Raw genomic sequence first — 16255 nt, 5'->3', positions numbered from 1 at the left:
GTTTGAAAATACAAGACCTAGTGTATTTTTAAATGTCTTATGTCGATCTCTATCCAGAGGTTAACTTAAATATTTCCCCATTCATGCAGTTACTCAGTTTCATTATGTGACTGACTTAAGAGAATTAGACAAATACACAGAAGAATGTGGTTGAGCCACTTCTAGTTGGGCATTAGAATTTTGCAAAGAATAACAATAATATGGAAGGAGAGCTTTGCTTCAATTTAAATTGCTATTAATGTGTTGCAAAACAGAGTGATAATTATTTGTGGGCTACATTTGTTATTCTGTTTTGTGACCTTATGTTTTTTCTCAGATGGATGGATGGGACCTTTTTGGAACTAGATGGGGAAAGCATGGAGGCTGAGATAGATGAGTTTTACAGAGAGATGTACAAACTGTTAAGACTCTTCCAACAAAAGCAGAAGAAAGCAGCATCGGACAAGAAAAAGACGCTGCGACACAAAGCTGTAAAGGGTAATCCAACTCTTACAATGTGTTCTACAGTTCTGGATCAGATTAAAGATTTTAAGGTAAGAAAATGTGAGGGATATTAATATCTGATGCTGAGGGACAAATGCTAAATTCAGGGCTCAGTACATGTAAATGATGCGGTGTCAGAGAGAGAGAGTGTGTGTTCTGAATCCTCATTTCCAGATTTTACTGTCCCACTCATTTTAATAAAATTGGAGTTTTTAGTATTTTTTAAATAGTTTCTGGAATTGTTAATGACTGAACACATCCAGGAGAAAAGTAATTTTTGGTTGCAGAAAAGGATGTATTTGGGAATTTTGAAATGGGACTCTGTTATGTTAATAGAAGCAAAGTTTAGCATCACTGAAAAATTATCTTATTCTTAATATTTTTCTATATTTCTTCTTTGGTAGTTAATATAATTATTTAGAAATGGAATGGATAACTGAATGGAGCCATCTGCACTTTTTGGAATGTCTTTGGCTACTGTAGCAGAATTTTAAGTGCACATGAAAGGTTATTAAAAAATTAAGAAATAATGTATATGACAATATTTACCTTATAAATGTCTTTTCTGAATTAGGAGAATATTCCCACTGTGGCTGTCTTTTGTAACCCTGGCATGAGAGAACGTCATTGGCAGCAGATGTCAGATATAGTAGGGTATGATATAACACCAGATGCTGGAACTACCCTGAGAAAAGTTTTAAAACAGAATCTATCCTCTTACTTGGAACAGTTTACAGCAATAAGTGTAGCTGCAAGCAAGGTAAGCACAGAGATTTGATAGTGACAAATATGACGTCAGGTCTCTTAGTGAGTATTTTTATGACTTACTGGCATTTTTTGTCTTTGCCATTATGCAACAGAAGAGATTTGGTGAGACTTTGGCCCATTATATGTCAAAGATGAGTGTAAGCATTTGTATCTCATGTGACATCATTAGTATTTCCAAAGCATGCTGCTTTCTGTGTGCAAGAAAAGGATATACTGAGGAAAAGTAATAACAAGTAGTTAATTTGTGCTGCTAGAGCAAAATAGCTTATTCCGCTAGATAAGCTTATATATTGAATTAGTGAGTTGGAAAAAACCAATTCAGTCACTAGACCAAGCTATTTTCTTTTTAAATAGGAATTTTCCTTGGAGAAAGCAATGCATACCATGATGGAAACCTGGGATTCAATTTCCTTCAACACAAATGTGTATCGTGAGACTGGTATTCATATTCTGTCTTCAGTGGATGATATTCAGGCTCTTCTCGATGATCAGATTATGAAAACTCAGACAATGAGAGGATCACCTTTCATTAAAGCATTTGACAAGGAAATCAGGGTACAATGACTACTTTTTTCAACCGTTTTTATTTGTAGGATAACTGTAGTGCAAGAGTATACCAATTGTATTACAACTTTGTTGTTTGAGTTGTTAATGAAATGCTTTCATTAATTTTTCAGCAAGAATCTTTTGAGTTTATATGAGTCATACTTAACTTATTTCTGTTTTGGAATTCCCTCTTCCATTCAGATTCAAGTGCAACCAAGAGAACATGATTATTTTTTCTCATATTTTCCAAAATCTCTATTTCCATTACCCTTGCTTCCTAATAACTGGAAATTATATTTCTATTATTGCTAATAAGAACACTTATTAATTCTTGAGTTTTGGACTCAAATTTTGAACTACAGTGTTTTCCTCTGGGCAAAGAAACTTCTTGATGGCTGGGAGAACGTTTGTTAATCAGACCTCTGAGCAATGATGGCAGTGCTTTACACCTGATTTTGAATTTCAGGGCTAGAGTAGTCTTTGTGGTGCTCACACCATGGCTATTGACAGGAGAGAAGCTGGTGGAATTGCTTTGCAGTTACCCTCCGTAGTTCTTTGTTGGTTTATGTGGGAAATGTTCAGGCTCAAGCAGGCTCAGTGAACATATATAGTATTTACACTTTACAGGCAGCCTCTCCAGCCTGCTCCAGTGGTATCTGCTATTGCCCACTTAAGGAACAGGACGGTGGACTTGTTGGATCTCTCCTATGAGCTGAGGTGGCTTTTCTGGTATAGTGTCCCTGCTGCCATTCAGCTACAAGAGCCCATGCTGTGGGGAAATGAAACAGAATTTATCACTGGTAGCCTCCTGGCTATTGCTTAACAATTAACTTGTTGGAAGTTCATAGCAGTAAAGTGATAAATGCATTTTGGAAAATAATTTCCAAGTAAGTAAAAATGCCTGAGCTCCTTTGGCCATCTGTATATGTGGAAGAACTTAAATACTCCTAAATATTTTTCTTTCATTTTGTTTATTGGTAGACTTTTTTTTTTTCTCTTTGGGAGCTAGAATAACACAATGTCTACCTTTCCTGAAGGTTGTTTGTCGTCTCTAACATTATTTGCTTGGAAATGTCAAGTTAACATTCTTTAAACATTTATTAAGGAATGGGAAAGACGCTTAATTCAAATTCAGGAGAACATTGATGACTGGCTGAAAGTGCAGGCACAGTGGCTGTATTTGGAACCCATCTTTTCTTCTGAGGATATTATGCAACAGATGCCAGAAGAGGGGCGGCAGTTTCAGACTGTGGATAGGCTGTGGAGAGAGATTATGCAGTTTTGTGCCGAAGACCCAAAGGTAAGGGAAATAGCCTTACTAACAGGAAACAGTAGCTTCCCTTGCCATTTTTTTGAGGGGGGGATGCTTAGTTTTCAGAATATATACAGTGAACTACCATTTCTAGAAACAAAGTTATGTTGTTCCTTATTTGATTAACTTCTACTGTTTGAAATATCTCATTTATAGCTGACAGTTTGCACATATTTGTTGTACAGGTTCTCGCTGCTACTTCCTTGCCAGGATTAACAGAGAAGCTTCAGACCTGTAATGAGCTTCTTGACAAAATCATGAAAGGGCTTAATGCTTACCTTGAGAAAAAACGTCTCTTCTTTCCCCGGTATGATAAGCTTTGGTTATTTAAAACCCACAAATTCTGAATGGTTTTTTTTGTTGTGAATAAGATCAGTCTTAAAAATAGCTTGATAATGCAGTTGTATTTCCTTTTTTTTTTTTTCTAATTTTTTAGTTTCTTTTTCTTGTCTAATGATGAAATGTTGGAGATCCTGTCGGAGACTAAGGATCCTCTTAGAGTTCAGCCTCACTTGAAGAAGTGTTTTGAAGGCATTGCTAAACTGGATTTCCTTCGCAATTTGGATATTAAAGGAATGTGTAGTTCTGAAGGCGAGCGTGTACAACTGATTTCAAACATTTCTACTTCTGAAGCTCGAGGTGCAGTGGAGAAGTGGTTAATTCAAGTAGAAGATATTATGCTGAAGACTATACGTGATGTAATTGCCAGATCAAGAATGGTATGGGGTTTGTGATAATTTAAGACCTGTAGCACCTATCTTTGTCTTATGGTTGTCTCTTGGCTTTCTAAAATTCTTCCTCAACACAGGAGTTGATGAAGTTATGGGGCCAGGACCAAGTTAACATGACTTGTATTTATAGGCAGTGATATACATTAGAGTTTAGTTTGAATAAGAAGCAAGTCGTTTTCCTCTAACACTGAATATAAATTCTTCTAAAAGTTTCTCAGCAATACTATTTTACAGGATATATCACCTGATGTAATAGTTCAGGTTTGAATTAGAAATACGACACTTGTAATATGCTTGCTTCCTCCTAAAAGAAAATCATTAGACAGAAAATGTTCCTTTGTATGAAGTTAACGAGTTGTGAATATTTCTGTAATATGGAAGGATAATTCTAAGAATATTTTAAATTATTGGGTAAAAAATGGTAAACCTAAGGGGAAAAGAGCATTTAAAGCTCCATTTGGACATTGCAAATAGGAAAATAGTATTCTTTTAGCAAAGAATATTAATAGGATTACATTATAAGCTTCTGTATTACATTGTGATAAACATACCCAGACACTGTGTTTCTGTAATGTATTTACCTGTTTCAGGCATACCTAGAGACTGAGAGAAAGCTCTGGGTTCTGGAGTGGCCTGGCCAAGTAGTGTTGTGTGTGTCTCAAATGTACTGGACAAGTGAGGTACATGAAGTTCTTCGCGATGGACCCAAGGTACTGTGTAATGCATAATTTTTAAAAAATCTTTCTTATTGTTTCATTTCAGCTGATGAATTTTGTTTAATCAAATGTTTTTTTACAGTCAAAATAAAATTTGAAAAATTAGGAGCATATGTGTTTGACATCCATAAATTAATGTACAGTGATTTATACTTTTCATTCAAGTACTTGAATATTCTTATTTAGAGCAATCATAGTTTAAAATGTAGCTTTGCAACATAAATGCATAATTGTGGGTAAGAGAGACGTTGATGCAAAACTGTGACAATATAAAAGAGTAGCTTAATAAGCAACCTCTGTTAAGCTATTTAGTCAGAATGAAGAAGCCTGAAACACTTGAAACTGTGATATAACCTCTTCTCTCTTAGGGCTTAAAGGGTTATTATGATACACTTCAGCTTCAACTTAATGATATTGTAGAGCTGGTGAGAGGAAAACTGTCAAAGCAAACAAGGACTACACTGGGTGCCTTGGTTACTATTGATGTTCATGCTAGAGATGTCATCAAGGAAATGATTGAAAGCGGTAATTATATTTTAAAACATTTTTCTTAACACATAGTTAATGAAAAATTGTTAATCAATCAGATTTTACTGTCTAAAACAGCACAGTACTAAGATGGGTTTGTGAGTATTTGACTACGAGCATCAACATTAATAATTTCAAAGCAGTTTTAAATTTAACCATAATAGAAAATCTGGTTATCTGCAACATCTTTTATGATTCCTGTCAACTCTGTGTTTGTCAGGTGTGCAGAGTGAAACAGACTTTCAGTGGCTTGCACAGCTGCGCTATTATTGGCAGAACGAGAACGTTCGTGTGTGCATCATTAACTGCAATGTGAAATATGCCTACGAATACCTCGGAAACTCCCCACGCCTGGTGATCACTCCTCTCACAGACAGGTGTTACCGCACCCTGGTATGAGCTCCCTCCTGGGCTGCTGCAAATTGTATTTACTGTGCTGTAATATTGCTTACACTGTTCAGTGCAGCTGTTCTTTTAGGGCTTATGGTTATTGTCAGACTCTGCTATTTCTGCTAGAATGAAATTTGTAATTTTTACAGAATGCTAAACATAAAAATCACTCATAACAACAAATCTGGACAGCCCACCAACGTGACTGAAACATTAGTGGGTTGTTCTGTTGTGGCTGTGCTTTTTTAAAACACACAGGAAAACCAGACAATATTTGATTGCTGTACAGATTATGAGAACCCAAAGTGCTTTTCTGGTGTTCTGTGGCTGCTAAATTAAGTGGAGAAGGATGCACTTGTGATCACACTGTTCCTAAGAGTAGTACAAATTTGGCAACCTGCAGTATCCCTGCTCTTGGCCGAGGTGTTTATTATTGTACTGGTTTAACCTCAGCTAACCTGACAATTGAAAGTTACCAAAGTCATCTCAGATACAGCTTTTCTCATTATCATTTACTGCAGTCTCTTTGCTGGAGTATGGTTTCAAGTTTTGCTAGGCACCCATGGTGTGGCTGTAGCTGATGCTTGGTATCTGTTTGTCAAAACATCGAGGTACATTGATGTGAGAGGGTGGTGCAGCTGCTAGTCTTTTTCGGTTTTAGGCTCACAAACCTTGAATCAGAACACAGCAGGTGGAAGCCTGGCATTCTGGCAAATGGAAGTCTTGTTCTTTGCCCACCAACGTCTTAGTATTCCTAGAACTTGTCAGTCAATGTAGATGTGGCCTTGTAACTGTTTGTTTAAAGCCTGCAAGCTGGACTGTTTGTTAAAAGTCTGCAACTTTTTTGTTTTCTGTCAGATTTCCTCCTACTTCAATGGAATATAGGAGAGAATATGGAATGGTCAATGGAATGCACATGCTACAAAGGGGGATGGTGTGGGAAAGAAAAGAAGAGAGGAAAAAAGTATATTAAAGGGCAAACAGAGAGAGAAAGGAGTAGAAACAAGTAACTGAGACAAATTTAACTTGAAAGGTGTATCTAAACAAGAACTGAAAGATTGGGTACAATAAAGTTTGAGTAACCAATCATGGTCACGATAATAATAAAACTAAACTCTGTTAGGGTCAAAATTAAATTCTCTTGCATATTTTTCCCAGCTGTAAGTATATTTCAGATTCTTTTTAATTAGTGAAACCATACCTTTTATGTTAGATAAAATGAGTGTATGAAACTATCAAGTGCAATTTAATTTTACCATTTTCATTCAGAATAATTTCATATGAATGAAGTACAAATAATTTCCATAAACTATCTCTGTGCTTTAGATTGGAGCCTTTTATTTAAACCTCGGTGGTGCCCCAGAGGGTCCAGCAGGAACAGGTAAAACGGAGACCACCAAAGATTTGGCTAAAGCTCTTGCTGTTCAGTGTGTTGTCTTTAACTGCTCTGATGGCCTTGATTACCTGGCAATGGGAAAGGTAAATAGAAAATAAATGTATGTTGTATTTTATTTTTAGCCATGAAAATTTTAGGGTCCCTACTTTGCAGACACAAATAAATATGGCAGCTGTGCTCTGCTACCCTTGGATGCTATATGCTGTTCTCTATGTTTCATTTTCTGTGCTTTATGAAAGCCTATTAAGTTGCTAATTAAAACATGAAAGAAACAAGAGTTCATGGGATTGGGAGCTTCTGATTTAGCTTGCTTTAGATCCAAGAAAAAACTTTGTTCTTCAGTACATCACTGATCTATGATCTAAACAGGTTAAAGCATTATTATCATAATTGTATTTTTTAAATCTAATTAAACTTCCAACATGACAATCTTAATTTCTTCTGAATCTTCTGAGGTTCTGTTAGCAATATGATTGGTTTCTTTCTTCATTTGCAGTTTTTCAAAGGTTTGGCTTCCTCAGGTGCTTGGGCGTGTTTTGATGAATTCAATCGCATTGAACTGGAAGTGCTGTCTGTAGTGGCACAGCAGATCCTTTGCATCCAGAGAGCCATACAGATAAAGCTAGAAACATTTATTTTTGAAGGAACTGAGCTGAAGCTTAACCCCAACTGTTTCATAGCAATTACTATGAATCCAGGTTATGCAGGACGTTCTGAACTTCCAGATAATCTGAAGGTAAAATAATAAAATAGATGTGTTTGTGACCTTTGAGATGATTGTTTTTGACCAGATGAGCTGTTTCCATAAGAAAGCTTTGCTAACTGAAAGCAGAGATAGTGCCACATGAGGAGCACACCAACTGCAGATTGCTTAAAGAAAGGAAGTGCATTCTCTCACCTGCCATGGACCACATTTTCCTTCCTTACTGTTGCCTGTATCTGTGCAAGGGGCAAATGGCATTCTTGCATTCTGGAGACACTGCTGAGGGAAAAGAGCTGGGAGGGACAGTGTCTTTTCTGCACTGCATTGTACATTGAGATGGATATTGATGGTAGCTCACTTAGGTTAACTTCCTAGGGAGTCATAAGCTGCAAGTATTGATAATTCTGTTTCATGATGGGATGGATACTGATCCATCACCTGTAAAAGTTCTGAATTACTTTCCATTCCTAAGTTAATTATTTAAAGATATTTCTTTGGGTGTGTATTTCAGGTTCTTTTCCGAACAGTAGCCATGATGGTTCCCAACTATGCTCTGATAGCAGAAATTTCTCTCTATTCATATGGATTTTTGAATGCTAAGTCGCTGTCAGTGAAGATAGTCATGACCTACAGGCTGTGTTCAGAACAGCTTTCCTCTCAGTATCACTATGACTATGGCATGCGGGCAGTCAAAGCTGTGCTGGTGGCTGCGGGGAATCTGAAGTTAAAATTTCCTACAGAAGATGAAGATATATTGGTGAGTTCCCGAGGGAATATTTGTTTAAGGAATTTCATAGATGCATGCAGTTCTGAGTTCTGAAGGCAGTTCCAGCTCATCTTAGATCACTGATCTGTGTTTTGTGGTTTGTGAAATGAAGATAATAAAATATATGCTGCATTTTCCAGGGCTGTGCTGGGCATTGCACGGTTCTTATCAAAGGCCCCATTTAATGAATTCATCTTTGTTACATACTAGGTTATTTTAGTCGCTGAACACCTTATGCTTTGTCTCTTAATAAGAACAGTAAAATGCATATTTGTTTCTTTTAGCTTCTTAGATCAATTAAAGATGTGAATGAGCCCAAATTTTTGTCACATGATATACCTCTGTTCATGGGTATAACTAGTGATTTATTTCCTGGAATCAAGCTTCCTGAGGCAGACTACAATGTGAGTAGTTTTGTAATTTTTCCTTGGTCATGATCATTGATTGTTTTGTGGTGATTTGTTTTTTAATCAAGTGTAATTAATGCAGTGAGGTATTTCAAGATGAGGAAAATTGCTGAATGCTTGCAATGAAACTTTGTAGCAAAGGGAATTCTTTATCTGTGCTGAATATAATCCACATCTGAGTTCCCTTACATTCTGAAGGGTTGTGCCTTACAGATTGGGAATTGACCTGCACATTTGCCAAATTTTAGGCTTTCTAATTTCTTTCTTAATTTTTTGACATAATTAAATGAGATGAAGCTTTGTGGTTATATTTTATTTATAGCAACACTTAAAGCATCCTTTGTAGGAGGATGGCTGGAAAGAAGGATAAGTATGTTGGAAAAACAAATTGGATTAACTTTTAAGTTTTAAGTAAATACTACAATCTTGATAAAAGTGTATGGTTCCAAAGCACACTGCTGGTTTCCTGAGGGTGATACGCCTTCTACTCAAGATAAAAATTGTAGTTAAATCCTGTTCTAGCACATGAGGTACAAAAGGGGGGGTTTTTTCCCACAGGAAGTTTGCTATATTCTGACTAATAATATTTCACTTATTAATTAATTTGAAACCCTTACTGATGAGCACAAACTCTTCTACTGTAGTGCAGGACAGTAATTTAAATTGTAGCAAGAATAAGATTATGATTTGTTTTGATTTTAGAATTTTCTGGAATGTGCCAATGAATGTTGCACTCGACATAATGTCCAACCTGTAGAAACTTTTATGCAGAAAATGATACAGACATATGAAATGATGATTGTTAGACATGGGTAAGATTCTCATCACTGCTGTAATCTGTTGTAATTCTGATTTATACTGTAGCAGTAATTTATATGAGGTTATAGAAGGTTTTGAGGGTGCCAAAATACTCCTCTTTGTATTGGAACAATTGATTACTGATACTGCATTTGCCTGTCCCAAAATTCTTGTGGATGTATGTCTGGGGAATTGTACTCTTCCTGATATCAGAAGTACTCTCATATGTATAATGATTTTAGGTGCTGATACCAGTATGGTGAAAACTTAGGACTGTAAAAGCTTATTTGTATTAAAATATTGGTTGTCAGATCTGTCCCATTTTATTCCTAGCTTTTATTACAGAATAGCAACTGTGTGCAGAAAATAGGTACAATATGACATTAGCCATATGATGGTTAATATTCAGTTCATTAATTCATTCTTTCCATAAGACATCATGCAATCAGATTTGCATGTGCAAATAAACTGGGTTTGTGAAAAAGGTGTTTTACATATACAAAGAAAATTTACTTGCTTCACTTTTTGAAAATTAGGTGAAAATTAGCTTTAAACATATGTTTGATACTGTTGGCCTTCATGTGATCTGTAAAAGTCTAAACTGCAAGACAAATGTGTTAATAGCAGGATTTTTTTTCCATCTAACAGCTTCATGCTGGTGGGGGAATCGTTTTCTGGGAAGACCAAAGTTCTACACGTGTTGGCAGATACGTTGTCTCTTATGAAAGAGCGTGGTTACGGTGAAGAAGAAAAAGTCATTTATAGAACTGTGAATCCAAAATCAATCACTATGGGCCAGCTTTTTGGGCAGTTTGATCTGATATCCCATGAGGTAATGTATGTTTAAAAAATAATGTTCCCTGTATATTGTGTTTCTATTATTATGGATAGTAAACTGTTGAATTCATAATTTTATGATTTAAAAATAAATTTTAATAAAATAAATTTTATGATTTTATGATGGATAAGAACACAATTGTAAATTTTATTTTAACTAATGCTTTTATGGTCTGTTTTTAATTAGGATATAAAAAATGCAGTACCATGTGTGTATGCAGTTACATAGGTTTAAATATGCAAAAAAAACCAGTACCATTTTGAAGGTCATTGTCCTCTTATTGTTGCATCCATGCTAGGAAATCATATCAAACATAGTTGTATTCATTTCTCTGTTCTTAACCAGTATAATCAAAGTAATGCAAAAACTACTCGAAAAATCTATAAACTCATGAGTTCCCAAGTATGAAACTTAGGCTTGGAGAAGGAATGACATGAAGTAGTAAATGTGAAATAGTGAAACTTAGGGTGACTCTGGAGAGAAACAGATGCAAGACATAGCAGAAGCGCTTCTAAGTAAAATGAATTGCTGATCTTTTTTGTTACAATATTTTTTTTCAAGTGAAAAAAAATCTATTTTAAAATTTGCTGATGTTTTAAGACCCTTGGTGAAACTCCAAAGTTACGTGTGCTCTCTGCAGCATAAGAGGAGAATAATTAAAAGTGAGGGATAGTGGAAAGCAAAGAGAAGGGTTTCTGTGAGTGGCAGTTCAGGTTGTACTCTGTGTTCTTTGTCTCACTCCCCATTCCCACATCCAACCCTGTCAGTGGACAGATGGGGTCGTCGCTACAACCTTCAGGGAATTCGCGTTGTCCGAGACCCCCGAGCGCAAATGGGTCATCTTCGATGGCCCCATCGATACGCTGTGGATAGAAAGCATGAACACGGTTCTGGATGACAACAAAAAGGTATCAGTCAGTGAAATAAATGCTTAAATAAAATTATGTGACAGTTTGCAAATATTCTTCTACGTGTAAAACCACAAATACAAACCTCAGTGCCTGACTTTTGAAAAGAGCAAGTGCAAGGTGGTGTTGGTGACAAGTCATAAGTTTTTTTTTTTTAGTGGTTTTTGATTGGGGTTTTTTCATTTGTTTTGTTTTACTTTATTGGATTCATAATCACAAAATTAAGTCATTGCTGGAAGACATGAATTCTATAGTATTTCCTGATGTCATAATGTAATTTTCTAACATAAGTAATTGAAATTTAAACATCATAAATTACAATTAATTATATATTATAAACCCCATTATTTCTAAGCCTGCACAAACTTAGACACTTGTATTTCAAGATAATCCCAAGACACAAAGGTTTGCATTTTCAAAATAATGGCTTGTGCAGTCAAAATTGTAACACCACTTTTGTAAATGGGCCCTAGGAATCTCAAAGCAAATATAAAAATGAGAGACAACATTTGGACTTTTAAGTTCTGGATGATAATGTTTCAAAACACTCAAGCTGGACTCTAATATGAGAGGGTAGTGTTTCTCTGGCTGGAATGCTTCAGTATTAGCAACAATATCTGCAGATATCTTTTGTCCTTTCTTCTTTTCTTTATCCTGTTAAATGCAAGATTGATTGTAATGAACCTACTGGTAGGTTACTATGGAGTGCTATGGTTTAAGTGAAGAATTTAGCTAAAACTTGATAAAAATCTATTGCTACAAGTGGTTCAACATTTTATCTAGTTGACCTTACCTTTGATTTTAGTTGGTTTTGCTAATTTTCATACAGAACTCTCCTGAGATACAAAGTGTAATTTACGACAATTTTTTTTTTCTAACCTTGCATGTTATTTTTTATCTTTCAAGCTTTGTTTGATGAGTGGGGAAGTCATCCAAATGTCCCCTCAGATGACTCTTATTTTTGAAACGATGGATCTTTCCCAGGCATCAGTAAGTTTTGTATTTAGTGAAAATATGAAACAAAATTCAGTATATTAAATGCACAATAAAATGAGTTTACCGTTTTTCTTAGCCTGCTACGGTCAGTCGTTGTGGCATGATTTATTTGGAACCTTCTCAGCTGGGCTGGAGGCCACTTGTTACCTCTTGGCTGAGTAAACTGCCTGAACCTCTGAACTCAAAGGAACATCAAGCTCTTCTGCAGGGACTTTTTGATTGGTTGGTGCCACCAGCATTAAGAGTCCGTCAGAAACAGTGCAAGGTATTATTTGACATTTTTTCCTGCAGTAGTTAGTGGCTATGTCCATTCTGTTACCCTTGGTAGGAAGTGACTGTTCTCTCGTGACAAGCACTGTTGGAATGCGTATGTGGCTCTTGGGACCAGTTTGGAAAGTTAAAATGAGACTGTCAGCTAAGACTTGAAACTTGATAATAGTTTTCATCTTCTTATTTTTGAAAGTACAGTTTGTATTTAAAACACTGATTAAAAAGTGTTCCCAAGAGAATTTTGTACCTTTTTTTCTTTAAAGATCTCATGTTGTATAAGGAAGTGCTTTTTTAAGTTTTAGGGGAAGGTTGTAGTTCCTTGCAAGATCAGTGTGACAGTGCTGAGAATTTTGCTCATGTTTTGCTGTAGTTACTTCTGTGGGTTTTGGTTTTGTTTAAGATGTATAATTGTAGTGGTCACGTGGTAGCCATGAACATGGTTAACAAGCTAAAGGTCTTGACATTTCAATGATTGAGGGGGGCAAATGATCTTTTGGGTAAAAGTCAGTGTATACCTTGCCTTCTAATATGTGTTCAGAATTAGCTAGTGATCTAATTAATTTATCTCCAAAAGATAAATTAGCTGAAGATGTAAAGTATGACATCCAACCTTTTGAATCTCTTAGGAACTGGTACCCACAAGTGATATCAATGTTGTAGTAGCTCTCACACGGATTTTTGAAATGTTGATTTGTCCAGCTGTGCAAGAAGATCCCACCAACAAAAGCATCCGTGCCTGGATTATGGTTGGTTTTTTAACATGTAGTGAAATGTATATTTATTTCTGTATATGCTGGTTTTGAAAACAATTGTACTAATCAAAGTAACTTTAATTTGTGAATGAGAGACGTGAAACAATTTTACTACCTCCTTGCTCTGTCTCCCCATACTCTGGAGGTGCCCAGATGAGATGGAAGTCTTAAAAGTAACAAATATGATTAAAAATTTTCCTATTTTTCCAATTAATTGGGATAGTGTTTTTATTAAATGTGCTTTTTAAGTAACCAAGAAATTAGCTGAAGCAAAGTGTCGTATTTCTCTTAAAGGAAATAAATATTCATGCAACACCGATTGGCTTGTTTGTTTGAGCAACACTTCCTTGGGAGAAGGTTTTCTGACAGTTATATTAGCTGAATCCTCTGTCTGACCTTATATGATTGTTCTTATGAAAAGATGAAGAAAATAGAATATGAAAGTAGTTATTTAAAATTGAATTATAAAATTCCTAGATCCTGGTTTGTCATTAGAACTCTTCTCAGGCTTTGTCCTGTGACATACTGCTGTAGTCAGTGGCCTTTATTTTTTGTTCTCTCTCTCTTTCTCTTTCTCTGTCCTTGAGTAAGACTTTTTTGTGTGCTCTGTCTATAGTCAGATTTCTAAATCTCTTTAGGCCAGGGCTATTGAAGGGCAATTTCTAACATCTCTCTGCTTAACAATATTTTTTAGAATTATGTTTGCTAATCAGACTGTACAAGGTTTGTGTAATATGTCAATTTATGAGACAGTTACTAATTTTTTTGCTCTTGCAGGGTTGTTTTGCTTTTGCCACAATCTGGTCCATTGGTGGGACTTGTGATGGTGACAGCAGGACAATTTTTGATAATTTCTTGAGGGAAACTTTGTCTGGAAAATCTAAAACAAATCCAGTACCAGAGAGTTTGGGAAAGTGGGAGTGTCCTTTGGAAGAGAAAGGCTTGGTCTATGACTACGTGTATGAGGTAGGATTGGCTTCTGCATCCACTAAATAGATTCTTACTGTCATAATAGAAGGAAAATACAGCCAGGTGGGTATTTTAACTTTTTGAAGCCCATTGGATGTTGTAGAGTGTTGGTTGGATTAAATCCTACAATGCATTTTTATTTCCTTTTCAAATACCAGTGTACTGACCACTTTTTTAATGAAATACTGAGATGTACATTTCAGTTATATTTGTAATACTGCCACAGTATAGTTCTTCTGTAACTCAAGCTCAGTTGGCAGATTCAAAACTGCTTTTGTATAGAAGGAATAATGTGGACTGTTCAGAAGGAAAGCAGAATATTAAGCCCATAAGCAGTTTGCTTATGTTACAATTTTTGTTTGTAATGTCTATTAGAAATGTTGTTCTCTTGGTTTATTGTTGTGGTTTTCTGTGTGTGTAGGTTTTTTTGTTTGTTTTCTCTGAACAAAACTTTAAAGAAAAGAAAGGAGTCTCAGTTTAGGTATGTACTTTATTAGTGAGGTAAAGCAAACGAAATGTGTGATCTTTTGAAACATCAAATGTGCATTAATTTATTAAAATCCATTATTTTAATTTTTCAAAAGTGAGGTAGTAGAGAAAACCCTTCATATATATATAACACCAATCTGTTCTACATCTGTGCTTCTTCCTAGCTCAAAGTCAAAGTAGGTTGGGCTCACTGGAATGACTTTATTGAACAAATTAGTTACAGTGATAAAAATGTGAAGATTCAAGATATTATAGTCCCAACCATGGATACAGTTCGCTATACCTATTTGCTAGACCTGTTCATTACCCATGGAAAGTAAGTTGCTTCACTACAAATTTCTAAAGTGAAATTTGATCATAGATAGAAATATCTCTTATTCTTTGAGTTCGTTGTTTGTATCAAACCCTCAGTTTATTCGGCCGTTTTAAAACAGATGTTTACTACAAACAAAAAAATTTGCCCAGAAGCCTGGTTTTATTTTTTTTATGAAACCTTATTATAGTCCAACTTTTGTATTCTCATTCTGATTATGATGTTAGGACAGCCCAAAAAGTTTTTGCATCCTCTTTCTACTTTGGCAATTAGATACATATTTTAATTTATTTTCTTTGATTAATCATATCAAAATCAGTTATATTAGCCATGATCAGATCATATAAGAGAATGAAATAAAAACCAGCCTCAGGTTCCAAGGCTGAAAGATTTATGAAGTTTGAGTCAATGCAAGACCTATCACAAGAGCTTTAACTCCCATGTGTTCATATACTCCAGTAGAATGAGGGAATGAGAAATGTTTATTTCCCCTCCCATTTTCTTGGTGGTGGAAGCAAACTAAAATTATGAGAGGGTTTAATGAATGCATTAGAACACTCTGGTTTCTTCTTTAGGCAACTAATGCTTTTAGAGGTAGAAAAAAAGGGCGAGTTAGTAAAACCTTGGACTTCCAGCTGCATTTAGTTTACAGCGTTAGGTTTCTGCAGTCTGTGTGCTTTAAGGTTTCTGCAGTCTGTGTGCTTTATTTCTCTCTTTGTGAAGACCACTGCTTCTAGTGGGACCAACAGGAACTGGGAAATCTGTGTATGTCAAGGACAAGTTAATGAACAACTTGGAAAAGGAGCGCTACTTCCCTTTCTTCATTAATTTTTCAGCTCGAACGAGTGCCAATCAGACCCAGGTTAGTAGAACAGATAATTTATGTCTCAAGGAGATTGTGGATATGAATATTTAATCTGTGTTCTGAATGATCCTGTTTGCATTGCAGAACATCATTATGGCCAGGCTGGACAAGAGGCGCAAAGGAGTCTTTGGCCCTCCAATGGGAAAAAAGTGCATTATTTTTGTAGATGATATGAATATGCCTGCTTTGGAGAAATATGGGGCACAGCCTCCTATAGAACTTTTAAGACAGTTCTTTGACCATGGATTTTGGTAATTATCTGAAACTCAACTGAATTTTTTTTGTTGCTGTATTTGCTGTTATACTTATTT

General features: G+C 35.7%; 1 protein-coding gene across 1 annotated transcript in view; it reads left to right on the top strand.

The window, feature by feature from the left end:
- The window catches only part of DNAH12 (dynein axonemal heavy chain 12), a 59620-nt gene that overhangs the window by 13791 nt on the left and 29574 nt on the right, over positions 1-16255 (top strand). The window contains exons 18-40 of the mRNA XM_069028251.1: positions 317-533; positions 1058-1243; positions 1606-1806; positions 2903-3097; positions 3295-3416; positions 3546-3828; positions 4431-4550; positions 4925-5081; positions 5305-5477; positions 6801-6953; positions 7367-7606; positions 8085-8330; positions 8624-8743; positions 9449-9558; positions 10193-10376; positions 11150-11290; positions 12197-12280; positions 12363-12551; positions 13183-13302; positions 14086-14274; positions 14931-15082; positions 15803-15941; positions 16029-16195. Coding sequence (XP_068884352.1) covers positions 317-533; positions 1058-1243; positions 1606-1806; positions 2903-3097; positions 3295-3416; positions 3546-3828; positions 4431-4550; positions 4925-5081; positions 5305-5477; positions 6801-6953; positions 7367-7606; positions 8085-8330; positions 8624-8743; positions 9449-9558; positions 10193-10376; positions 11150-11290; positions 12197-12280; positions 12363-12551; positions 13183-13302; positions 14086-14274; positions 14931-15082; positions 15803-15941; positions 16029-16195 — 3888 coding nt within the window. The remainder of the gene's footprint in view (positions 1-316; positions 534-1057; positions 1244-1605; positions 1807-2902; positions 3098-3294; positions 3417-3545; positions 3829-4430; positions 4551-4924; positions 5082-5304; positions 5478-6800; positions 6954-7366; positions 7607-8084; positions 8331-8623; positions 8744-9448; positions 9559-10192; positions 10377-11149; positions 11291-12196; positions 12281-12362; positions 12552-13182; positions 13303-14085; positions 14275-14930; positions 15083-15802; positions 15942-16028; positions 16196-16255) is intronic.

This window comes from Aphelocoma coerulescens, chromosome 12 (genome assembly GCF_041296385.1).
Source record: "Aphelocoma coerulescens isolate FSJ_1873_10779 chromosome 12, UR_Acoe_1.0, whole genome shotgun sequence".
NCBI lineage: Eukaryota > Metazoa > Chordata > Aves > Passeriformes > Corvidae > Aphelocoma > Aphelocoma coerulescens.
The sequence above is the reverse complement of the archived record's forward strand: the minus strand, read 5'-3'. Positions and strand labels throughout refer to the sequence as shown.